The following is a 25,963-nucleotide window of genomic DNA, read 5'->3' on the forward strand; positions in this document are numbered from 1 at the left end:
TTCAGAAGAGCTGTATTTAGATATTTTGAGGTGGGTTTGCTATTTGAGGATTGATGTGTAATGGTATATGACAAGTAAGGTCTTGTAAGTTTGAGCATGCAGAAATAATTTCATGGCTAACATCCTTTTGTTCGGAGAGGTGATTTTTTTTTCATGAAATGACTTTAAAATTGTCTCATCTCCATTGTTTCTGTGAATAAATATATTTTACAACAAATGTAAATTAACTGCATATAAGTAAACTTCATATTTTTCAGCCAGCAGAAGTTAACTCTAAGAAATGACTCTCCGTCTGTGACCCAGCATTTAAGACTGTTGATAAGAGGCCAGGATCAAGATTGCTTTCAGGTAACTACCCTGAAAAATTCTCTTTAGTGCTAGTGATGATTATCAGTTGATGTGTATAATAAAAATGTCTTTGCCCTGAAGTGTTGTTCCCATATAAATGTCATTGACTAGCAGGCTGCAGGAGTGCTTGCTGCCAAGATGGGCATGGTAGCAGAGCTGAAGCTACAGTGGTAACCTTAGGAAGAGCTGAAATGGTAGGAGTGTTGCAGCAAACTGGAGGTCAATTCACAGCTCCTTAAGCTGCTGTAACATAACAGAGTCAATACTTGGTGGAGTGATCCATCAGTGGCCCTTCTTGCAGGAGGGAATCCAGACCTCACTTGAAGGGACTGTGTATGTGAGGGAGGGAGGAAAGAAAAACTGAAATTAGCCTTTGGGAATTACTGTAACTAGAGGGGGTTTTTGGTCAGTAGTCCACATACGTGTGTATCCTCTTTTCTCCTCAAATGTTCAGATTTGATATCTAAAATCTTTGAGAGAATTAATGTAGTGCTGGTTAAGTTCAGCCTTACAGTATTGTGGATTGAAGGAAGAAACTGTGTGGTCTAAAATGAGAAGCATCGGTATGCTTTTTGTGGGAACATACAGTACTTGGTCTTTTTTGTTGCATATTAAGCATTACAACTTTCAGTTGACAATGCTATATGTTTAGTTAATCCAGATTTTGAGGAAGCTTATTTTGAGTTACTAATGAAGTAAGTCTTACTGCTATGTGTTTTTCCTATTGTAGTCACTTGCTTCTGATGTCTTTGTTTTTATAGCTGCAAAGTATATTTGGATCAGAAGAACGCTTAACTAGTAATTGGGAACTCAAAATTCGTCCCAGAAAAGATACTAACATATACTTGATGTTTACACCTACTCGAATAACTTGCTTCTTTGCAAAGCTGGAAATCAAACAAGTGGGGATTCGATCACAGCCAGGAATTAAGTTTACTGTAAGAGTCCCAACCTAACTTCTAATAATTTGAAATATACTTTTTAAATGATTATTGAATCTAGTACTGAATAGCTGTTTCTATTGAAAAGCTGAAAGATACACACAAGAAAAGTTTAGAAGATACACAGTATGCTTATCTGTATACTTGTTAAAGATTGTATGGGTATTAAATTTTACAGTTTGAACACCAGTCTCAATTTTGCATGCAACTTTCCCCTTGTCAAGGAAGAAGAAAGATTTTTATATACTACATTAAAAGTAGCCTAAGATTTTTAACTCTAGAACTGTCAAAAAATCTGAACTTTTCTTGTTCTGTAGGTAGGTCTTAAATTAATTTTCAGTAGAACCTCAAAAAGATTGAATAAATTTAGGTTTTTTTCTGTCACTCTTGATCTATTTTACCATAGTTGTACAGAAGTTTTAGTTAAGAAGCTTTCTTTCATTGAAGTACTTTTTGTGTGTGTGTGTTTTTCTTTTCTTTTCTTCCCTGCCCCACTCTCCCCACAGATACCATTATCTGGGTACGGAGGAACAAGCAATATAACTTTAGAAAATGTTAAAAAACTGTCAGATAGTTACATGGTAACACTGGATGGATTATTGCCTGCAAGTTTAAGGAAAGCTTCCTTCCTCATAAGAAATACAGGTTCTCGGGCTGCCTATGTTAAAGCACTGTGCTTTGCAAACCTACGAATGAAAAAAGTTATGGATCCTCAGGTAATGATGGTATCTCCAGAGAAGTTTGTACTAAGAGAAGGAACGTACGAAGTAAGTATTACACGTGATTCTGACCAAGTTTTATTAATTTAAATTAAAATAAATGTCATCAGTGAGAATGTGTCTAACTAGTCCTTTATTCAAATCTCACTTAACTTGTGTTAAACCCTGTTTCACTTGTACTGCGGCAATTTGTTGACTCATAGCCCAAATGTTAGTACTAACAATAAGATTCTTTTTCTGATTATGTATGTTTATTTTATCAGGTGATTACTATAACATGGAATCCAATGGAAAAGGAAAAGAGCTTCCATAAAACACACATGTTGGTATCAACAGTATGTTTTTTTTGTGGAGATGAAGTTTCTAGACAGCAGTATCGTAGGTAAGATGTACTTTGCTATTGAAACAGACACAGATGTTTAATAAAACATTAGAACTAGGGATGTGTGGTATCATGAGTATGGTTTTAACATGCTTCCAAAAATAGTAACAACCACCCAAAAGACAGGGATGATATGGAGAGATCTAGTAAGTCTTACATCTGGTAGGTTGTTTGGTGGACGTTTGATTTGATTATTTGTGGTTTTGTTTGCATACTGTAGCTACATTCTAGCTAAGGGTTTTATTTCCTGTTTGCATTTTTTAATTTGGGTGTGTTGGGTTTTGGGAAAAATTTTTGCTTTTGTGTGGAAGACAGTTGTGTTCTGTCTTAGTGTCTCTCTTTCCAATGTGTAGTTTTAATTTTTAAAGAAAAGGCTCATAAAAGGAGTAATACTCAAATTCAGTAGTATTAAGTTTTGAAAAAGATTCTCATCTTGATTTGCTAAATTCTGTTGATGAAGATGGTGTTGGAGTAGTTGTTGTGTATGTGAGAGGAATAACATCAGCATATGCTTGTAACACACTGAGGAAATTTGTAGAATATATCTTATGGAGCTTAAATAGAGCCTGTGCAGTATGCTGGCATATTTTGCTTTTAATGACAGAAGTGGCGTTTTTGACTTATGCTGTATGTGGCGTATAGCGATAGTGCAAAATGTTAAGAACAGGCAGAGCACTAAGGTGCTGATGATCATTGTTCAGCACAAAATTTCAGAATGGCAGTATTTCACTATTGCTTTTAAATGGATTGCCTGAATTTTGTGAAGGTAATTGTATTTATTGTTACCCAAATAAAGTATTGAGCATATCTGAATTTAACTGTATGACTTCAAATATAAAGCTCATGGAACAGCTGCATTGGCTTATTTTAGGTATCTTGGAAGATGCTTGTTACTGACTTGTATGAACTCCTTTGTCTAAGGCAATGCTCACTATCATTGAATCCATCTCAAAAGGCAAAAATATTTGGGGAATAGCTTTGATACACTGATCAACAGAAAACCCATTAGGAAGCTTGATACACTTGTATAGAGGTAATGTTGGAAGCTTTTTTTGTTCAGATTCTGGACATTGGTACATGAGTGAAATTATTTGTTGCTGATTTTATTAGTCAGCAGGCATAGCATTTGCTTCTTGAACATAGTAATCGGTTGTTTCGTGGTGGGAGCTTCTCTGAAGTCTGCCATGATAATTTGAAAGAGTTGCTTATTTCTTGAAATTACTTGAGTACTCTAAGCCAGTCAAAACCCATTCTGTAATTATGTACTAGGACGGGAATATGATTTGGGACTTAGAGGCAGGAATGTGAGATGAATAATCTGCCCAGTCTGCCAACCTGTGGCTCAAGTTCTTTACTCCATAATACACATAGTCAGTAGCCTGGTAAGTAGCTTAGACCTGAGAGTTACTATTGCTGAGGTAATATTCCCACCTGCACAGCTTTGACCCTATCTGATTGCCAGGTTTCCTCTTACTGACTTGTAGATTCCCATTTTACCTAGGACTATCTATATCCCTACGCCTCCCAGTCTTTTCTGCCCTATTGGCAGTCATGCTCCTTGGCTCCATGTTCCTGCTGTTTGCTGGCACCTGCTCCTGCTGCTGCTCTGCCATTTAGTCAATTTTTCCCCTCAAAAGGCTTTAACTCGTGACCAAAATAGCATTCTTCTCCTTCCTGTGGTGATGGAAAAAAAAAAAATCACTCAGATGTCTGATGTACTTACCAGAAATCTAAGTAGGTGTGACTGACAGCAGAGAACAAGTATCTTGAAAAGACAAGCGTATGGTAGCCATTATTTCAGTGATTCCTTTTACTGTGCAGCAATAGAGAAAGTATTTCTTTAAACATTCTAAGATTATGAAGAGAGTTCAGTTTTGAACAAATGCTCACAGATTTGAGCTTGGTGTATGCAAGAAATGATGAGTTAAAATTGTGCTGGATTCTTACCAATCTTTCCAAATTGTTGTTTTCAGTACTTTGTGTAATTTAATTACTCATGTTTCTTTAACAGAGCTATGATGTATAAACCTGAGGTAGAAAAACACATAATCCCAGAAAACAGCTTGTTGAGAAACATTGTATTTGATGAAGAATTTCAAGGGGAGCAGCTTGTGACAGAAGGTAAGCCTATGACTTCTTAAAATTAAAATGTAATAATTGTTTTCAGGTGGAAAAGTATGCTTTTAGACTTGAATCCTAGTTATTTTTCCACTTTTTTTTTTTTTTTTGGTAAATGTAGAAGCAAATATCTCAGTTTGGGTTTGTGTGGCCAAGTTTTGGTAGCAGGGGGGTTTCCCCTGTGTCCAATGGAGACAATACCAGCCAGCTCCAAGGCAGACCCGCCGCTGGCCAAGGCCGAGCCCAACAGCGATGGTGGTGGTGCCTCTGGGGTAACACATTTAAGAAGTGTGTGGGGGATTTGAGACAGGTAACAGTGATTTCAGCCAGTGAGAAGATTAAGAATATGTGAGAGCAACAGCCCTGCCAACACCCTGGTCAGTGCAGAAAGAGGGGGAGGGGGGGCTCCAGGCGCCAGAGCAGAGATCCCCCTGCAGCCCGTGGTGAAGCCCACGGTGGGGCAGGCTGTGCCCCTCAGCCCGTGGAGGGCCCGATGTGGAGCAGATCCCCACCTGCAGCCCATGGAGGTCCATGGTGGAGCAGATCCCCACCTGCAGCCCATGGAGGTCCATGGTGGAGCAGATCCCCACCTGCAGCCTGTGGAGGACCCCACGCGGGAGCAGGTGGGTGCCCAAAGGAGGCTGCGACCCCGTGGGAAGCCCAGGCTGGGGCAGGGTCCTGGCAGCGCCTGTGACCCTGCTGGGGACACACGCTGGAGCAGTATGTTCCTGGAGGACTGTCCCCCATGGAAGGACTCAAAACTAGTTAATGTCACATGATTTACACTCTTCAAGTATTCACCTACATTTCTGACTTGTTTGATGGCATTAGAAGACCTCACAGCAAACCCTATCGGAGGAAAAAACCTGCCACCTATTGCCACCGAGTGCCTGGAGAAAGGTAACTCCGTTTGGCTGAGACAGTGAATGCATCAACCTGACAGTCACCGGTGACGACAAGGGGGCGACAATCACTTGGAATACTGTGAAGCAAATCACATGGGTGAAAAAAAAAGCAGTTTTATCTATGTGGAATATCTTCTCTTAAGTGGTTTCACCTTAAAATGCTTCATCATAAAGAGCTTCACTTGTGAAACCACCTAAACGTGGAAGGAAGAAGTGGTAACTGCGTCTGATTTTTTCAGCATCTTATACAAATCTAAACCATCGATCTCAAAATGATGCCAACTGCTAGAAGATCACAGTTCCATCTGAATTGTTTTAACCTACTAGTAACACTTTAAAACTATTCTGTCTTGTCGCAGCATTTTCATGTTTGCCTTTTCTGACGTTCATTTAACAACTTGCATTTTCTGATGTTCATTTAACAAACCGTTCTAGACAGCTGTCAGTTTTGCTAATGGTAGCTTATTTTTTCTTTCTGTAGAAAACAAGACCTACCTCTTGCATCTTAAATGTTTTTCTGTCTGTCTTTCAGACTGAGTTTGTCACGTATAGCTTATTGTTTCCTATTTGGTCACATTTGTGTTATTTGCTCAAAATTATTTATCTTGGTCATAAAATGTCCTTGCCCTCTTATGTCCTACTTTATCTACTCAATGTAAGGTGAGGACCGTTGTTTTAAAAAAAATGAAGTGAGACAGACTTGTATAACACTGCAAATATGCCTTCAAGGAGGTGTGCTGGAAGGGTAGCTCTTAGAAAAATAAACTAGATTGTTCTTACTCGTTTTAGCGATGCTACAGACTTCATGCCTTTCCTTACCTTCTTGTCACCCAATGATGTCTAGTGTGAATAGTATGCAATCATACAGATTAGTGTTCACTGAGTTTTCGGTGGGAATATCCACAGAATTTTTTTTTTTTGTTATGTGTTCTTGTAAGTCAAATATTATGCAGGAACTAATAGTAGTACTTGGAATTAAGAAATCTGATTCTTTTTTTGTCCTTTCTATAAGATGCTATCTTTTAGGTGAAAAGTAAGTTCTTTTTTCAACATCTAAATGCTTTTTAAGCTTTTTTGCCTCTTAAATGAAAGACTGTTAAAGAGATGATGCAGGGGAAAAAAAGCTCAAAGCATAAATGCCTTGGCTGTAAGAATTGCTTTCAGTATAAATTTGGTTCCCTAGACTGTTTAGGCCTCCATTCCTCATTGCCTTAGTCCACAGAGCTATTTGAAAAACCTCTTAAGAAATTAAATAGTAATGTTAGATATGAAATAGTGTCGTGTTGGGTTTTCACCAGTCTGCTCACTTGATGCATCATTGTGGTATGGTCCAGGGCCAGCAGGTGGAAGGATCTGTGTTGTATGTTTGTGTGTTCCCAGTAAGGAGCCTTCATCCTGATCGGCCAGAGAGGGGAACAAAATGAGGCCATTGTTGCTGCTTGAGTTTGCATGAGTGCTGAGCGTTTCTGTCTGTGTTGGTCTGTGTGTGTGCATGCGTGTGGGGTTGCTCACTGGGAACATGGGCTCAGCCTTGCTACTGGTTGGACCTGTGGCAGCCTCACCTCTTTATCAGGCTACCAGATTCAGTTACTCCCTAACACTAACGTGGTTTGCTGCACTAATCGAAGATCTTTTACATACTGATCTAATGTATTTCTAGGTGCCCAGGTATGCTTCAGTTACTAGTTGAATAGGCAGTGGTTGTTGATATTTAACATCTAGCAACTGTTTATTCTAAGGTAGTCTCAAATATTTTGTGACTTCTGTACTTGGGTTGTCAAAATGAAATTGGTTTCCAATGCATATTAGCGTCTTATCTGAATATCGATTTATTGTTAGAGAGGAGGGAGGGAATTCTGATAAGGTATTCTTTGCAAGATCCTGTTGCGCATTTCTAAGTATAATATGACATACTTCACTACGTTTTATAGGATTTAAACCTTTGTATAAAATTGTTTTTGTCTGTTGTGATTGTGAAGATGGCATAGTCAATCTGTTTATGTGCTTTAATTTGGGTCTGACACTTCTGGGTCTGCAGTTGTATGCACTGTGGCCTTGGCGTTCAAAGTTATGATATCATGAACTAGCCATTTTGATATTTGAGTTGGTGAAAATGAGATAGACTGTAAAAGTTAAGTGTTTTATTGGGGGTTATTTGAAAACTGGGCTTTCCAAACTGAATGGAATTCAGTGGGGGAGTGGGGGTGGGAATAAAAGAAACTTAGAGTAGAAATAATAGTCGTCCTGAAGAAAGAACATATTTCCATACTGAATTTTATTATGACAGAATAAATAAATAATTTATTCAACCCCCCACTTTCTGTTAAACATTCCTTTGCAAGACTTAGCTTTGTTAACAAGTTTCAGGATGCATGTAAATTCTAACTAAAAATGCTTCTACAGCAGATGTTGCTTTGTCTTATCCGTAGCTGAGTTGTAGAAGCTATATACAAATATTAATAGTCTCTGGTATCTACTGTGCAGCAAAAGAAATAATGATTGGATCGAATGTATCCTGTGTGAGAAGTGACCACTTCTTCATTCTGTCTATTCAATGTGAAATGGCTTGAGGCAAAGGAGAAAACTTTGACTTGATTATTAAACATGTTATTATCTATGAATTATACTCTTACATTCTTGACCTTTTTGATATTTACAGGTATAATAAATTAAATAATGATGTGTTAGATTGAATAGACTGAGTAACTGAAAAACAACTTATCAAGTTGAATCTCTTTCTTTGAAGCCTTAGGAATGTATTAGTCTTATTTGTCAGGATAAACTAAAAAAAAGTAAAACAACTTTAAATTGGTATAGATTCAGATTATCTTATACCATTTGTATAAAGATGGAAAATACTTATCTTAAAATCAAAAAGTTAAAATTGATGTGTTTAGATTTATTCTACATTTCACGTTAATTTTGATTTATGCCCAATAACTGAACTTGTAGTAAGTAGTTTTTTGAATGATCCTAGGATGTCTCAGCCAACAGATTAACTAGGTCTATATCCTCAATCTCTGTTGTGTAATTTCTGAGTATTATAGATTTGTACTTATTAGAATTGCTTTATTATTCTCATTTTTAGTATGTGATATCCCACGGGGAACAAATGATATCAAGCTTTTCTACACAAATATGCGAAAGATTATCCTTTCTGTGGTTGGGTATTCCACTTCTGATCAGGATGGTTTTCAGCAGTCTCCTGGACATCATTCGGAACCGGACAGGTAATGTAACTATAAGGTTGACTGTCAAATCATGTCTAACTGAAGTGAATCTCCTTTCATTGAAGATTTTTGTCAGTTGAAAATTGACTTACTTTACAAGTGAAAGAACTGGCTGTATAATGAGAATGAATCCAATGAATATCTAGGTGGCTCTTCTTGCTGTTTTTCTCTATATGTTTAAAGTGTTATGATAACTTTTAAACTATTCTCTCAACTGACACCATTAATTTTATCTGCGACTTCCTAGTTCATGTGAAGAAACTGGTTTTTTTTCCATAGACACTTCCAAAATGCATTTGTTGTAGTCCTAATAGGACTATAACTACTTCATTCCTTGCAATGAATGTTTGATGTCTGGCATGGAAATAGAGAAAAATAACAAAGGCTTAGTGGCCTTTTCCTTGCCCAGCCCATATACCAGCCTTTCAGTGTAGTGTGTACTGCACTCATCAAAAGAACGATCGGTGCTGAGGCTACCCCTACCCTGTCAGTCCCTTGAATGAAATGGTCTGTTACTGGGAGGATTTCTTTGCAGCACTGGCAAAGACCTGGTCTTTAAAATGTACCTGTCACTTTTTATTTAGACAGGTCGCTGTAGCATTTGGAGCCCTGAAAAAGGAAAGAAATTCAAAATCCTATACAAGTCCTAATTATTAAGATGGCAAAGCATAAAACTGAAATAAAGATGTGTTAACTTTTAACACTATAATGAATATATTTTGCATAGGTTATTTCTTGAGTCTTCGTGTTTTTCTTCTCAGGATCCTGTTACGTAGGTGATGAAAAGATCCTACCTAGTCCTGTTGTTTTTAGCATCTATGTATGTAGATGTTGTCTTGTAATTGCTTGTACCTCTTGAACTGTAGATGCTGAACACTTTGGGACACTTAACAGACTTTTTGACTAGAAAGGTGTTTGTCAGGCATAGTGGGGATTGTGAGTCTATCTGTATCTGCAGCAGCAAGCAGGACATTTCTTGATTTGGTAGTTGGCATTTGTTTGTTTTTTCCACTTGACAGCCTTATCAGTTCTTCTAGATTTGAATTTATTCACTGGCTAAAGATGATGAGGATCTTAATTTTCTGAGTAGACTGCAATTCTTAGAAGAGATCTGAATGTGTTTACTACTAATCTGACTTAGGAAGTTCTGTGTCAAAGAATTATGTGAATCAGTTGACTTCCTAGTTCCACTGCTATCTTAAGGGATGAATTCTCACAGGTATTAGTTCAGCTGTCCTGAACTGAGTCAGGATTCTCAGAAGCATTAAAAATACAAATAGAAATTATAAGGAAGAAGAGCTGTATGTTTGCACAGCGTTGTATGGAGCAAAAATTACCCAATTTTTTCTTCTTCAGCTGTTGATTTCTGCTTTTATTTCTTTTTGAATTTAAACTCAAACTTGTTCTCAGTTAAGCTTTTAACTTAAGAAAATACGCTGAATCCTAAAATAACAGCATCATAGCTTTCATATATGAGCTTATCTGCCATGTATTTTGCAAGCCAAGGTGTGAAATGCTAGGCCGTGAAGGGATTGGAGCATCTGTCTTGCAAGGAGACTAAGAGCTGGGTTTGCCTAGTGTTGAGCAGGGGAGGATCTTACCAGTGTTTGTAAATACCTGACAGGGAAATAAAGAGGAGACTTCCAGTGATGTCCAGTGACAGGACAAGAGAAATTCAAAACCTGATTGGACAATGTCCTGAGTAACCTGCTGTAGCTGACCCTTCTCTGAGCAGGGGTGTTGGACTAGGTGATCGTCAGAGGTCCCTCCTGACCTCCAGCGTTCTGTGAAACACAACTTGCATTGCCTTCTCCCTGCAGTACTTTCTTAATCTGAATAAAATATGTAGAGAAAAAGCATTTCACTTTATCACCTGAAGATAGTTGTTTATTTTAGCACCTTGCATTCTAAACAGTACCTTCCACTGCTAAACATTCTGTGAAAAAGCTGTCACGATATAGCTGCTGAATTATTTTTTTCTAAAAATGGAGAATTGAATTAATTTGAAGGCACATGTAAAGAACATTGTATTTCAGTATTAAATTTTGAGGAAATACTCAGCGTAGGCTATTATAATTACTCATAAGTTAATTTTATTGCTGCTTTTGCTTGATGCAATCTTATTTTCAGATTTGAGAACTCTGTCAGACATATCAATGCAACTTTGGATGTTCTCCCTGTTAAAGGACCTCAGGGTCCCCCATTACTTGTACAAACCGATGATCTGGTTCAGAATAAATCAGATGCTCAACAGAATTGGACTGTTAACCCCGAGCATTTGACTTTGACATTTCCTTCTATTAGTAAGTATTTTTTGAAGTTAATAAAATAACCACTCCAGTATTAAAATAACTGCACTGTGTACTATGTTTGCAATTATTTTGTGCTTGTAAATGTGGCTTGGCCTGTGATCTTAGTGCAGTAGCTTTACATCTAAACCGTAAGCTTTGTTTGAACAGACTTTTTGTTAAATTGTCAGAGGGTGGCATGCTCTGTGTGTGTGTACATGTAATATGCATTTTTAAAGCATTGTGAAGGTAAAAATAGGGCAGGCAATGCTTTATCTTCATTGGTGCATCTCTGAATCTTGGGCACTTTGGTGAATTTTTGTACATGTGAGCTTTTTATAGCTTTTTCTATATTACAGGTGGAACAGCAGGTACTGGACGTGTAGAGGTTGTCAACAATTCTATTAAGATGTTGGCATTTGAGCTTTCGTGGCCAGCTCACTGCCTTACAATAACGCCACAACATGGAGTTATTGAACCGGAGTAAGTTTTTTTCCATAGGTTCCTTTATGTGTGAAAGTGTGGTGAGGTTTGGGAGGAATTTATTTTAGTTATTTTTTAGGAATTCATTTTAGTTTGTTTAGACTATAACCTGGAAGTAACTATTTAGTTCCACCGTATAGTCTTTTTGTCAGCTAACATGCAAATCTAGCTTTTCTATTTTAGTATCTTATCCTTTTATAGTTCTGTATAAAGCGAATGTTCTTTTGTCACCTATGACATTACCTGGAGGCCAGGAATTTTCTGTGCCTGGAAATACTATTATTATTACATAATTTTCCAGGAGCTGGATGGGTTGACAAAGCTGAAGCTTTAAAGATCTCCTTTCGCAGTAGTGGGTTTTTTTTTTAAAATAATTTACTTGTTTAAAAATAAAAGGGACTTCTTCCCCTTCCCACAACAAACAAACGAAATGAAAAATAACAGTTCTTGTAGAATGCTTCTCTTCTGAGGACTTACGGTTTTCTCCTGCAAATGTGCTGATATTCATCAGAACTTGATTGTGGGTTTTTTTTTTTTTGTGTTCTGACAAAACTGTTTTTTGTTACTCGAACTTTGGCTTCTCACTATCTGTAGGTATGAAAGAATGACAAACCAGTATCAGATCACCTCTGTCTTAATTAGCAGTATTTTGGAAAAGTAGTCAAAATATCACTGCATGTGTGTATGAGACTTCTCATGGATGTCATCAAAGCTTTTCACAATAAAATGCTTGAAAATTCTGACCACCTGTCACTTCTAAATTTATCAGTTTTTTTTTTTAAGGTCAGTTCAGAAGGGCTTTTAAGACCCACTTGTTAAACTCTTCTCATCTTCCAAAAACTAAAAAAAGTCTCATGTTCCACAAAAAAACATGTTTTGCTTTGTGAGTTTTATTGAGGTAGCGTCTTTAACTTGGTAGATGCTTGCCCAAACAGGTACTTTATTTTCAGCAGATACCTGCATCACTGTGCAAGACGTGATACATGTAAACACTTAATTCTGTATTCATGTAGATGTAAATTTTTGGATGTACGGCTGAGGAACTTTCATCACTAGTGAGAACCAAATAAAGAGGATTCTCTGGAAGGGCTAAGATATTTGCTACTCCTTGCAGGTTCAATCAGTGCCAAGAACAATGGTTTCAAAAAGAGAACAATGAACAACTTTCCAGTAGCTGTTGACAGTAAGGGCACCTTGAGTGTCTCATACCCTAGACTTATGACTGTTTGCAGAATGGTTTCTTAAAAAGAGGGAATTGAAGGCCGGCTGCAAGCAATTTTCTTGCACTGCACAATTTTAGTATACGTTTCTTTCACTGGAGAGAAATTTGCCAAAACCTCACATGTTGTGTCCAAGTAAGCAGTCTGGATCCAGAACGGAGGCCTGCAAGTAGGGAACAGACCCGTAGGAACAGCTGACTGAAGCACAGCAAGGTGCACTTGCCTGGATTTCTACTTTTCACAACCATCTCCCTGCGGTGATGGTGAAAGAAGATCCTAAGATCAAGAACTGACTCTGCCATGCAAGGGCAAGCAGATCACCTCCTGTTTCACCTTGACTATGCTCCTTAAGTTCCATGAAATGAGCTAAAGGCAGCCTCTAACCTGCCTGAATGTGGAATAATAGAGTCCCAGGTCCCTGCTGAGCTTGGTAGCATTCTGAGAGATTTTCTTGTGGAGGCGAACTGAAAATAGCCTCTGGCATGTCGCTGTGCCTCAGTGTTGGGAGTATTGGTAAATGCTGTGAAGGGAATTGTGCTTTTGGAGCAAGGACTGCTGGAATCTCCTTAGGCTACAAGAGCCACCTTTAGAAAGTGTTTCTTCCCGAGGCTTTGCTCCTTTCCATGGCAATGAAAATACTGAGAGGTAGTGTCTTTAGGTTCAATATGACTTTTCAGAGGCATGTGGTTTGTGATCCCAAGCAAGCTGGATTTGCGAGAAGTTTGCAGTATATGTCACAGACAAGCTGGCAGGAGCAGAGACAATGGAGTGTGATAACATAGTGTGTGTACTTAGTAAGTCAGTCTCACGAACACAACTTGTACATGAGAGAGAGAACCATAAGTGGCAAGTGTCTGAGAACTGCTGAGATTCACAAAACCCCCACAATTCCTTAAGGACATACCAGTGTCCTGATTTAATATTTTAAGGCCATTAATATCTTTTAGTTGAAGTTTGTAGAGATGGTGATATTGGGGCAGTAATGATGGAACTGACTTTCCTATGGGGACTGATCTTGTTCCTACACTAAACTTTTCAAATGCAAAGTGCTGTGCTAATGACACACTCAGCTAATTCTTTGGGTGTAGCTTGAGTGCTTTTGCTAACATACAACCAATGACCTTTCCTCCAGTGATTTTGTACTCATTTTTTTAAATACTTCAGCGCTTAATTTCTCCCCTCCTTTATTTAAATGTCTCCAGCATAGAATACGGAACATTTTAAATCAGAATTTATGTTCTTATTGGTGAAATTACTGTATGATGCCATAACTGCCTCAAGTAGGTTTAGAGTCTTCAGTGTCCTCTACTGTAAATAACTGTAGAAAACACTGATAACATTAAAAGGCTTTTTTCTTTCCTCCAAGATCAGTTCTGCATGGGAGGAAGGAAAGCAAGCTGCTCCTCTGAAACTAGAATTAGTTTAAAATTGAAATGCAATTTGTGCAGTATACTTAGTTTGAACAGTACAATTCCCTTGTTGACTAGTATTAAGCTTATTTTTCTGAAACATATATAAACCTGACTGATTCTATACATTAACAATAGATAAGATTTACCTTTTCCGTATGACCCCTTATACAACCATCAATGACAAATTTATAAAGTGTGTTAGTGTTAAGTTTCTGACTACTAAAGCTTGATAATATATTGGATATCTGAATACCTTAAATTTAACTATCTAAAGATTGTCTTCTCTTACCTGCTGTCATAAAGTGCATCCCTTTTTTAAGGTGGGCTAGCAAGATCTGTTGTAGATAATCATTCTAATGCAAAGATCATGGTAATATTTTTTTTTTCTTTTTTTAGGAGCAGTACAGTAATTCTGGTGAGTCCTAATCCATCACTTGCCACAAAACGTTCATTAATTCCTTGGAGTGGCCTAATCTATATTCATTGTGATAATGGACAAAAGGTATGTGGCTTGCTTGAGAGTTGAGGTGTTTATTTTACTTTGCTGGCTAAGGTCTAGTAACAGTGCTAAAACCTTTTAGATATGAGACAGCAGTTCTTTCAACTTCCGTTATTCTCTCTGATTAGTAAAGTTTCTTAAAAAAAAAAACTAAACCAAAAAAAGCCAACAAGAAAAAAGTGTAGTTGAGATGGTGTTTTGCAAATTGAGATTCTTTGTTTATTTATCTCTGAATAAATACTATGATGTGAACACGTAGACTGAATTGTCAACAAAATTGCATCTGTACACCCAGCACTGCCTTATGCATAATCTTCTAAAATGCTAAATATTTATGTGTACACATGCATATCTAAAAATAGTCTAGAATATTTTAAAATAAAAGAAGTTAAGGTTATCGGACAAGTCACAATAGCTCCTTTTGAGCTCCCTTGAGGTAGACTTAACCTTCTGGCTGACAAATCTGTGATAAAAAATGTCTAGAACAGATTCTTGCTCTTTGTGGATTTAAATCAATGACTTCTCCCTGATTAAAATAAGGCATATAAGTAAAATTTATGAAGCTAACAGTTTCTTTTTTCATCAATGTAAAAGCAGAGAAGACTCCTTGGTGATCTCACCCAAAGAAACAGACACCATTTCCCAAAGAAATAGACACACATCTCTGCTTTCCTTCTTGATGGAGGAAGGTGAGGTATGACCTCAGAAGTGGAAACAGCCATAAAAAAACCTGAACAAAACAAAAAGGGAAGTTGTTAAAAAGAGTGATTTGAGAAGGAAATGGAGACTGTACACATAGTTAACTCTTACGTTCTACAGTATAAGAAAAGGATTTAAGAGAAGAAGTCTACTAGGACAAAAATAGAATGTAGCAAAAACAATCAAATTGTGAGAGATCTGATAGCTGATAATGCTTTTACTGTTTCTTTGCTACCTTTCCAAATAAGCAAAAAAATATGCTAAGGTTTTTCTCGCGTTATCTGTAACATTAGCATTATAAGTGCTAATTATGTAGCAGAAGTGAACACAAAGCTTATTCTGTGTGAGGCAGCCCTGTTCCTGTTCTCTGCAAGCAGAGATATTGTAGGAGTTGTCAATTAAATCTAACTAAATTATTATTCCTATTGAATTACAATATCTAGGTAGCAAATTTTCAGTAATTTTCCTCTTCTCCTAAATTAAACTTGTCCTAAAATCTTTAAACTTTGTGAAGTTAGAGAAAACCTGATGATTTAATATATGAGACTCTTTTTCTATTGGAATGTAAATCTGAACGACGTGACCTCTTACAGCTGATGGAAATATAGCTAAATAGCTTGACTTGTTGATATGTCACTGTTCACTATTTTAATCTTTCTTTTTCTCCAAATTGTGCAAAAGTGTATAAAAGTGCAAATTCAAGAGGCAGTCACACAGAGCGTGTCTGGAGCAGACTTCCCATCTAGAAGAGAAGATCTATTTACCTCACAGTCCGAAAGTCCTACTGTTCATGTGGCAAAGTCTCTCTCAGCGCTCCCTCTAACAAAAATGGAAATAAAGAACAGAACCATTGTTTTTCCTAAAACGAGACCTGGCCAAAGCTCAGGTAATATTGCTTACTTAGTATATACAATATCTGTAGTATCTTGTATTCAGAGGTTTTATTTACTGTACTGCACGTTTGTGAGCTTGAATGCCATGAGTTTGGTTTTGTTGTTTTAGTCTGATAAATGATTGACCAGTTCCCTTCTTCTGACCATACTTTGAAATATTACTCCTTGTGATGGAACTCTTCTCAGAAGTCCTTCTTTTTTTTTTCCTGGTTTTTTTTTTTTCTTCTTCTCCTTATGCAGTATAGTCACACTTTGTCTCACAGATAGATTTGCATATAGACAGGTATGTTGCTGATCTTTTTTAAGCAACTATGATGAATGCAACCATACTGTGCTTGGGAAAGAGGACGCTGTGAAGTTACTGCATTTTGCTGAAGCTCTTTTGGGTCTGTGCACTTTTGCAGTAGATCCATTTTCATCTATGTGTGTCCCCCTAAGATGTGTGATAAATCCATCTGCATGTAACAGAGAAATAAATGTTCTTTCTTAAGACAACAGCAATGTCAGCTATAAGTCTGGTTATCTTTGTCCTTGCTGGATCATTAAGTACTTTTAATTCTGGTAATGCTTCAGATTCTCCAAATTACTGTAGAAACTGTCATTCTGTTGTCTAGATACCAAATTTTATGTTAGTGCTTAGTGTTCTTTTCTAGGTAATGAGGACTTTTTTCTAATGATTCACTGATGCTGCATATTCATTTAACAGACTTTAGAAGTTTTAAGGCTTAGTTTATCAATTATATCTGGGGGGGTGGGTTTGCTACACTTATGAAAGAGGAGTATAATATTCCTTTCCTTTCCTGTTTCTGTAAAATACCCTTATAATATATATGCAGCTAAACTTCCTGAAGTACTTCTCTAGACTGAGGTAATCTTACAAATGCTCTGTTAATTCTTGGCTATTCTGTTCTTATTGATACTGTCAAAGTTGAGACTTTCTTTTAATGTCAGTATTCTTTCTGCAATTCTAGCATAAGTTTTTCCTGAGGTTTCATACATATGTTTGTGTGTGTATATATATATGTATATATATATATGTATATATAATATATATAATTATGCTGAGTAACAAATCCATACTAGGGTGAGAACAGGTTTTGATGCAACTTTATTTAATTGGTCTCAAACTAGAACACTGTCAGTGCTTTTCCCTGAACAGTCAAATAATAGCTTGGGAGGGAGTTTGGTATCTTGAGGGGCCTTGAGGGGTTTTTGGATATGTTTTCGTATACTGCTGCGTGAAGGTATCTGCCAAAAATCTGAATGCAATAAAATGAGACCATTGGAGGTGACTTAGATGCTCTCTCTGCTGTTCGCCATGTTCTGGATTTATGGGAAGCTAACTTCCTACTACCAGCAATCCATGTACGTAACATTCTTTGATATACTTCAGGTTCTTTTAAAGAATTATCTGTTATTGTTGTAGGGTTATTGAGGGTGAGATTTAGGTCTCACTTTGTTTTTTGAAGCATCTTCAATATGATTCTTCACTAGAAGACTTAACTTCCAAATTTCTTTTGTATAAGCTTTCAAGAATTTTGTGACACCGTGCTTTGTTTGAGTCTGCCCTTGGTGTTGGCATCGTAAGAACAGTTTCCCTTAAACCTGTGTGTCTTGAAACATAGTTTCTCTTTAAACTCTTCCCACTAAAGATACTTGAACAAAGACATTTAATATACTAGTCTGATGTTTTTCTTCTAGAGAGTTACCTGGAGATGGAGAATAAAGGGGATGAAAATATGAAGTGGTATTTGGCATCTTTTGCACCACCCTATGTTAAAGTGAGTGAATGTTTATATTGGCAATTTTATGCAAATCTCTTGTGGGTGGTTTTTTTTCCCCCTTCTCTCTTCCTGCTGCTCTCTTCCTTCTCCATCCTCTCAAGAAAGAATATATATTGGCGCATGAACTTGGTTACAAAGTTTCTTTTTGATTCTTTTCATAGCAGGGAAGTGTTTTGCTCTTTTTTTCATCTCTAATGTGCTCCTTGAGTGTGAATCAATCTCTGGTTTGCTTATTGGTTTTTAGAGTTTTCTTGTGTTCATCCAGTATCATCATCCAGACTGCATTAAGTAATCAAGTGTACATGAAAGGCCCATGTCCCTTTTGGTTCTAGAATGCTAGACTTACCTTGTTTTGAGACTTGTGCTGCTGGGATTGTGCTGTACATGGTATCTCTGTAGGTAATTGAAGTTAGATTAAGGATATTTGAATTACACTGCTGTCACCTGTGCAATTACTGTAGCTGTACCATTGATATTTGTAAATGCTTTCCTATTATTTTTGGTAGTTTGAAGTGCTATAATGGTCATTTTAATTTTATGCTAGTATTATTATGGTCTGTTGTTGTGAAGTGATGAAAAATGGTTATGTAGCACTCCTAGCTGTAGCCCAGAAGACTGAGTATGCCATGTTCCAACCAGTGCACCACCTCTAAACTGGAGGTCAGTATCATGGTGACTGCATAGATGTAGTAGTTTTACTTTTTATTAATTTGTTTTTAGGGAGTCAGTATTATTTGTTCACTTGAAAGCAGCTTAATTGGTTGCATTTTTTTTTTTAGTCCTTTGCAAGAGTGGTGTGTGGGGTGGGTGTATTGTTTGGGTTTGGTTTGGAGTTGTGGTTTGGGTTTTGGTTTAGGTTTTGGTTTTGGTTTTTTGGTTTTTTTTTTTTTAACTTCTGAATCTGACTCATAACTTTATTTGCAGGATGTGGATGGAACTGGTTGTGTTTATAGGGTTACTTACTCTGCTTTCATATGTTCCCGTGTTTCTGGTACTCTTGAAGCTCATGGAGAAGAAAAGGTAAACTGATATTTATAAATATTTTGTGTATATTAGTGTATCTCAATTCTAAATAGCATCTTAGATGGGAAATTCTTTGAAATAACCGTTGAATTTTTGAAGCTGGTAATATTTTATCTGAAAATATAAAATACTTGCCTTCCAAACTTGGGTTCTGGGGTGTATCAGGTAGTCAGTATCTACTTACCACAACTGCTACAATGTCAACTGCGTTGATTCTAAGAACTCATGCATGCGGTCTGTTGACTTCAACATGGTGGTGTTTGTGTTCTGTTTTTTCTTTTTTTTTTTTTAAGATATATTTTTCTAGAACAGAAAATAGTTTTTAAATTTTTTGTAAAAATCCACAAGAAAATTGCAAATAATACTAGATTCTTATGAAACTATTGTGGGAACTGGTTTCCCTTCCTTAGAAGCAGTCTTGTCATACTTGTTCAAGAACAGTTTGAGTTGTCTGTTCCTAAAGTTGATTTCATTTGAGTTACAATTTTATCTCCTGGCCAGTAGAGGGTTTCATAACCACAACTATAAAGCATGTCCAAGGACATGCCGAATGGGTTTCTGTGTGGCTTTTGTCCCTCATCTTCTCCCTAGATGCTACTTCAATTCTACCCATTCATCTTCATGAACATCTACCTTTCAATCATTATGGATTATTATGATATTCCTTAACTACATTATTTCTCTGATGTTGCAATTTGTAATCTGTTTGCAAGACACAAAAAACTTACTCCTGTCCAGTTTCATAGTTATTTTGTAATACTCAAAACCATTATTTGAATTTAAACAATTGTCTTTGCCTTAGTAATCCTAGTTCAGGTCTATTTGAATAACATTTACACTGTTGGCATGTCAGGCTGTTGGCTGGAGCTGATAAGGTACAGTGTTATCACAGTTTGCTGTTTTTTGCAGTGGGTATGATAATATTTAGCTCATTAGATATAGTTGTAGTGACTTATTCTAATCTGCTGCTCCCCTTCTCTTTTTTCCCCCAACCTCAACTCTGAAAACAATGCAAGTTTACTCTTGAATTAGCTTGGTACAGGCCTTTGTTATATAGGTGACCTTTAAGGATGATCAAAAGGCATAGCCTGCAAGTTGATTTGCATTTCAGGTCTCCTAGTAAATGTAGCATAGTGTGCTTGCAGTCTTGGAGCTGGGGGAGTACAGTTGTTCACTGGTTAGCTGGCAGATCAAAGAAGATATTGCTGTCTTTCAGCTGTGCTTATTTCCCCTCCTTGTCCCCTTCTCCCCCATTTTACTAATAGAAATAATTGTGCAAGCACTTGCTGAATTTGCTTGAAGCAGATTAGCTGAACTCGCATTTTGTTCAAGTTTGCTTACACAACCTATTTCATCAGAACTTTTTCTCTTGTGGGCAAAGGAGGACGAGCTGTATTGTTTTCTGCAAGATCACCTGTGTGTGGAATGTATGTTCTGTAGTGTGTAAATTTTGTGTTGGCCTAATTGTAACTTTGTGTTGCTAAAATGGTGAAGATGTATACATTATTTTCATAAGGTTCTGCAAAAGCTTTCTGTTGGTTTTGTAGGTTGCTGTAATCTTTTTACCTAGAGATAAAGGTGATTACACCCAGTTCTGGGATCTTGAGTGTCACCCAGTTGAAAAACCTAGTTGGAAACACAAATTAAGATTTCAGCTTTCTGGAGCAGTAAGTATATAAATGCTATAAATGCTGTCCTGGGCATAAATTTTTTATAATGTCTTAATTTTACTGTACAGTACTTTCTCATATGCACTGGCACATTCTGAAAAAAAAAATGCTGATGTTTTTGTTGGACTAAAATGTACTGGTTTTCTTATGTTACAAAAATACTTTTTTCATCTTGCTTATGTGATAACGCGTTATCTTTTGCCATTTAAGACATAACATTTTACTTTGCTCAGAGGAAGTAGAGACAAACTTATCTTCTGTGGAAATTGTCTGTGGAGACACAGATTTGTTTGTATCGGACACTTAAGTGAATTGGTGTTATTTTTGTAAAGAAATAGTGAGGTAACTGACCTTTGCTGTAATATGTGACTTAATGTAGTACTGGAATTTTCAAATATCCATATTGGAGATACTCAGATTGTTAGAGACATATCTATTATTTTATCAGAGTAACAACGTAGGTGGGCGTGATTTAGAGATTCGTACATGGGAAAAATTGAATTTGAACTCTCCTTTGCTCCTCTATTGTTTTTCAGCTCTAACTTATGGTGAGGCTTGGAAGGAGGGCTTTGGGAATTGGAACTGGTTTTTCTGTGCGCTCTCTCCTTACCTTGCTTTTAATCCACACCTCACCATCCATACAGGAGGAATCTACGTAGGACAGAGAATCTATAACTATGAGGAGAAATTCTAATGATTAGTTAAATGAGCAGAACGTAAAGAGCTTTGTATGTTCAGTATTGTATGTTTGCTATGTATGCTTTGCTGTCTTCTCCAGAGAGTTTGACTTTTTTTATCTGGGCTTCTTAGAAAAATATTTGGGATCTTTCTTTAGAGTACCAAACCTGTTTCAGTAGTAGGAACCTTACTTACCCTTCTTGCTGGGGTACCTTACCTTTTATTTTGCAAGGTTCTTGCTCTTGCCAGTAGGTAATAGTGTTGAAAAGGGGACTTGTTAAAAAAGTGTGTTAAATAACTTCTAATTTTGGCGTGAAGAACAAGACCTGTATAATGTTTGGTTTGGGAAGATTTTTTTTAATTCAGCTTTCATCTAATTCTTTGAACACAATTTTCCTTAAAATGAGGACAATGTCTATGTCATTTGTCTGTTTAAAGCTACTTGAAACTGAGAGAAAATGGATTCTTTATCAGAAATCTATTGAGTTTTGAAGATTTCTCTTCTTAAAAAATGTCACTAGTTGTCAGACAAGTTGTGTAAATCTTTGAGTGGCACAATTTGATATTAATGTTTTTGAACTACAGTGTCAGATGTGTTCCTCTTGATTTTTTCAAAGCTGTTAACAATTAGATCTTTCTAGCATCTCTTTGTGTATATGGGGAAAATTTTGTAGAAAATACTTGAAGTGTGTCACGATCATTTTGAAAAAGAGTTTGAAAAGGAAATACTTTATCAACCAGGTAAGGAACTATACATTTGTTTGAAAGAGGGGACAACACAGAACCTTTACTTAGATTGTTGCAGCTTTTTAATCAGATCCATTGTTAGTCAAGAAGACAAGTCAATTATAACCTATTATGTCCTAGGGATCAAGCATTTAAACTGGGTTACTACAACTTTGAAAAGGACTTGGTTCCTGCTGGGTTTGCTGAGGCAGAGGGCTATGGCTCTGGTTAATGTGATGTTTGGTAGAGTGAAGTAGGAAGACTGACTCACTTGTCATTCAGAGTGACTGAGTGATATTTATTCGTGACACCACTTCAGAAGAAATAAATTTGGGAAGGCTTGGCAAAGAACTAAAAGAACAATGTGAGGTTAGGAAAATCAGTGGCACTTACCACCGTCGTTTTTTTCCTGAAAAGCTGATCAACTGTGACTTTGATTATGCTCTGCATGCATTGGCAGTCCCCACCACTGGAAACAGTAGTCAGGAGCTCAGAAGATCATGTCTCCAAAACTGATCCCAGAGACAAAAGGAGGCATTCTGCATGTGCTCTGCAGCCCCAACCTCTCAATGCTGGCCATTCAAACTTCCATTTTTCTTTTCCTGAGAAACATTTGTTAGGCTGCTATTGGGTATTTTTCTAAGTTCATTAAGTTAAGAATGATGTGCACAGAAGTCCTGGATTGGTATTTTAGTCAGATTGTTGGGCCCTTCTATGTGAAACTGGAAACTATCAAGAGCTTGATTGAAGGCTGAGGCAGCACCTAAGTTCTGATTGCTTCTAAAGCATGGAGAATGTTGAGGACTTTATAAAGAACCCCTGCTATCATTTGAAGATATTGCAAACATTAAATGCATGCCATTTTAAATTTACACAGGTTATGTACTTCAACTGTGTAACTATGAACTGTTAATGTATCATTTTGTAGCAAACTGAGCTGAATTTCTTCATACTTAAAGCAAAACATACTCCTAATGGAGTCCTGATTTGATTATTATCAGCTTTACAAAGGTTCATCTTCTTTGAGTATCCCAGAAGTGAGAGGAGGAAAAATCTTTTTAAACTCTGTGAGCAAAATAATTTGCATTTTAAGGCTAAACAAATTTCTGTGCTCCTGAGGTGGCTTTGGAAGAGCAGCACTCTGCTGTAACCTTTCGGACAGTGTTAACATACTGATTTCATTTGAAACTGGAAGAGTCAGTACAGGCTATGGTAAAGCATGCAGTACTTCAGGATGCCCTTAATAAAGACCGGGGGAACTTCTGATTGTTTCCATAAGGTGCCTTATTCTCATGCAGTGAAGTTGCCTTGTTGATAAATTAGAACTCGAATGATAACACTGAGGCATGACACCCATCGTTTTTCACTGAATGGAAAACTAAAAACTTTTGAAACAATGTGCACATGTACAGATCCTTTCTTGTCTTTATGTATTGGGTTCATTCCTGGTTTGCAACTGAAAAATACTCTTTAAAATTACGATGATTTTTTTTTGGCTGCTGCTCTCTCTGACAGACTGATTAGCAGCTCTTTCAATAGAAGAAACACATGCCTAAAGGACAAGTTTGTCATAGCAGCTCTATTGAAGATTAATTTCTTTTTTCAGTCTTCCCTGTGTAGGGGAATCAACTTCTTATCTAACATCAGCACAGTTTTAAAAAAATTGAGATAATGCTGTGTGACTGTAAGTTTAGGAGGTTCTTTTGGCTGTTTTAACTTTGTTCAAGATGTTGTGACACCAGGGGCTCCAAACAGCATCCGGCTAGATGAGTTAAGCAGAATTTGAAACTGGCCATTTAGCAAAGTATTCCCTTAGGGTGATCTGGTCATCTTGTGTTAGAGTATACTGAACTGGGTGGTCCTGACAATGGTAAATATTTTGGCCTAATTTCTGATTGTACAAGTGCCATATCATGCATTATCAGATTCTGTCTTTCCGGAGAGGCCTTTCTTTGAGAAGCATGTATTGTTCATATATAATAATAACTAAATATTACAAAGCTTTTTTCTCTTGTGAGAATTCAAACTGTGACGATGACTTAATGCCTTCTTTCTGAGCGGTCATTTAGCTGACTTTGCTGGTTTTGAGGCATATAGGCAGAACGTCTGCAGAGGAATTGTTTTTTGTTTTGGCTTTTAGTAAAATCTCTGTTGCTAGCAGCCTTCTCGAGATTCCACTTGTGCTGCTAGTTTGTTGTGAACTGGCTTGTAGCAAATAAAGTATTCATAAGACACAGAAGCCTGTTAAAGTATTCCTCCTAAATCATTGCTTCTGTCTCAATGATCCCAGACTACTGTTCCTGAAAAAACTGTTCTTAGACTACTGTTCTTAGACCAAGGGAAATTACTTACATACTTGAATACTTAAATACTTTTGAATGCAAAGTTTAAATGCTTTTCTTCTTGCCAATAGGGTACTAAAACAGAAGATGAAACTTCAGTTGTGAAAGCTACTGCAAGTGCCCTCACAAAAACTGAGCTTCCATTTATGCAAGGAATGAACGTTTACTCTGAAGCACAATCAATCATAGCAGGGTATGTACAGACAAAACTTGAAACAGGAGAGTCTGCAACCAGGTACAAGGCAGGGGAAGGGTAAACCCAACTCCACAACCCAAACCTTTTTTTTTTTTACCATTAGGACAGTTATGTGGTGGAACAGGCTGCACAGAGAGGCTGTGCAGTGTCTATTCTTGAAGGTTTTCAGGATCTGACTGGAAAAAGCCCTCAGCAGCCTGGTCTGATCTCATAGCTGACCCTGAGTGGAGCAAGAGGTTGAACTAGAGATCTCCTCAGTCTTTTCTGACCTGAATTGTCCTATGAGTCTATGTTAGAGTTGTAGCTGCAACCACAGACTTGCCAAACCTCTTGATGACTTTACATTGTTCATTCTTCCATGGTTTTTCTTTTCAGTTGGGTTTCTAAGTTGCCTAACCATGGTAAATCAATTGTTAGCAGCAGTACAATCTTGTGTATGCTTTTTCTATACTCCCCTTTTGGAGACTCCATAAAACTGTAAAGTTGCTTCTGAGAAGACCACTGTACTGCATGTTTCAACCTTGCTGTTCTTCAGCCTTAAGTTAATTTCTAGTTCCTTTACTATGGGATGATGTGAACATGGGGCAGGGGAGTAAAATGTTTTGGTTAAACGTAAAATCTCGGAGCCTAGTTCTCTAGTAAAGCATATGGAGGAAGAATTCAGGTTGTGAAAGTGTGTATAAGTAAATGTACTTATGTTTATGCCACAGTGATGCTTTCATTATTCTTTCTGGCTAAAATGTATTGCCTATAAAACTTAGGGTGAGAGAGTTGATGCCTTCAGGACCTTTCTATTTTTCCCAATTCAGTCTCAAAATAACACCTGTTGTCTTGAAGTATGATAATCAGTATATCTAGCTTATATAAGTATGAAATCTTAATATCTTAAATCCCTTTTTCAAATCAGACAAAATGAGGTAATTCGAGGGGTGTATGCACCAGAAGACCTGTACACTTTTCCTCCAACTAGAGTTGGGGATTCATGCACGTTGAAGGTCAACTTGCGGAATAATTCCTTTACAACACATATGGTGAGTTTGACAGACTTTATTTTAAATAAATGTTTGTAAGTCCTTCTAGCACTTCAACTGCACTGTTGTTTTGTTTTTTTTCCTCTGCACAGAAGATTGCAAGAGTACAAATTTTAGTTTGTTAGTTTCAAAAGTCAGTATTGTATTGGGAGAATGTTACTTTCCTGTAATTTTTCTTTCCTTTTGTCTGACTGCATCAGAGTGTATTTATAATATATTTGCACCTGAAAAAAAATAGTTTGCATAGATTTGTTATCTGTTATTATATAAGTTATGTTATATATTTAATATATGTTATTTGTTGTTATTTATATTATTCATGTATTTTAACTTCATTGAAATAGTGAGTTGTAAATCTTTCTTACTATGCACAAAT

The 25,963-nt window shown here is 36.9% G+C and overlaps 1 protein-coding gene across 1 annotated transcript in view; it reads left to right on the forward strand.

Annotated features, from left to right (window-relative positions):
• Positions 1-25,963, forward strand: part of CEP192 (centrosomal protein 192) — an 88,436-nt gene that overhangs the window by 58,630 nt on the left and 3,843 nt on the right. The window contains exons 37-51 of the mRNA XM_056331495.1: positions 258-348; positions 1,110-1,286; positions 1,796-2,056; positions 2,272-2,390; positions 4,402-4,511; positions 8,502-8,643; positions 10,774-10,946; positions 11,291-11,414; positions 14,443-14,548; positions 15,926-16,130; positions 17,839-17,918; positions 18,846-18,941; positions 20,492-20,611; positions 24,432-24,553; positions 25,464-25,587. Coding sequence (XP_056187470.1) covers positions 258-348; positions 1,110-1,286; positions 1,796-2,056; positions 2,272-2,390; positions 4,402-4,511; positions 8,502-8,643; positions 10,774-10,946; positions 11,291-11,414; positions 14,443-14,548; positions 15,926-16,130; positions 17,839-17,918; positions 18,846-18,941; positions 20,492-20,611; positions 24,432-24,553; positions 25,464-25,587 — 2,050 coding nt within the window. The remainder of the gene's footprint in view (positions 1-257; positions 349-1,109; positions 1,287-1,795; positions 2,057-2,271; positions 2,391-4,401; positions 4,512-8,501; positions 8,644-10,773; positions 10,947-11,290; positions 11,415-14,442; positions 14,549-15,925; positions 16,131-17,838; positions 17,919-18,845; positions 18,942-20,491; positions 20,612-24,431; positions 24,554-25,463; positions 25,588-25,963) is intronic.

This window comes from Falco biarmicus, chromosome 3 (assembly GCF_023638135.1).
Source record: "Falco biarmicus isolate bFalBia1 chromosome 3, bFalBia1.pri, whole genome shotgun sequence".
NCBI lineage: Eukaryota > Metazoa > Chordata > Aves > Falconiformes > Falconidae > Falco > Falco biarmicus.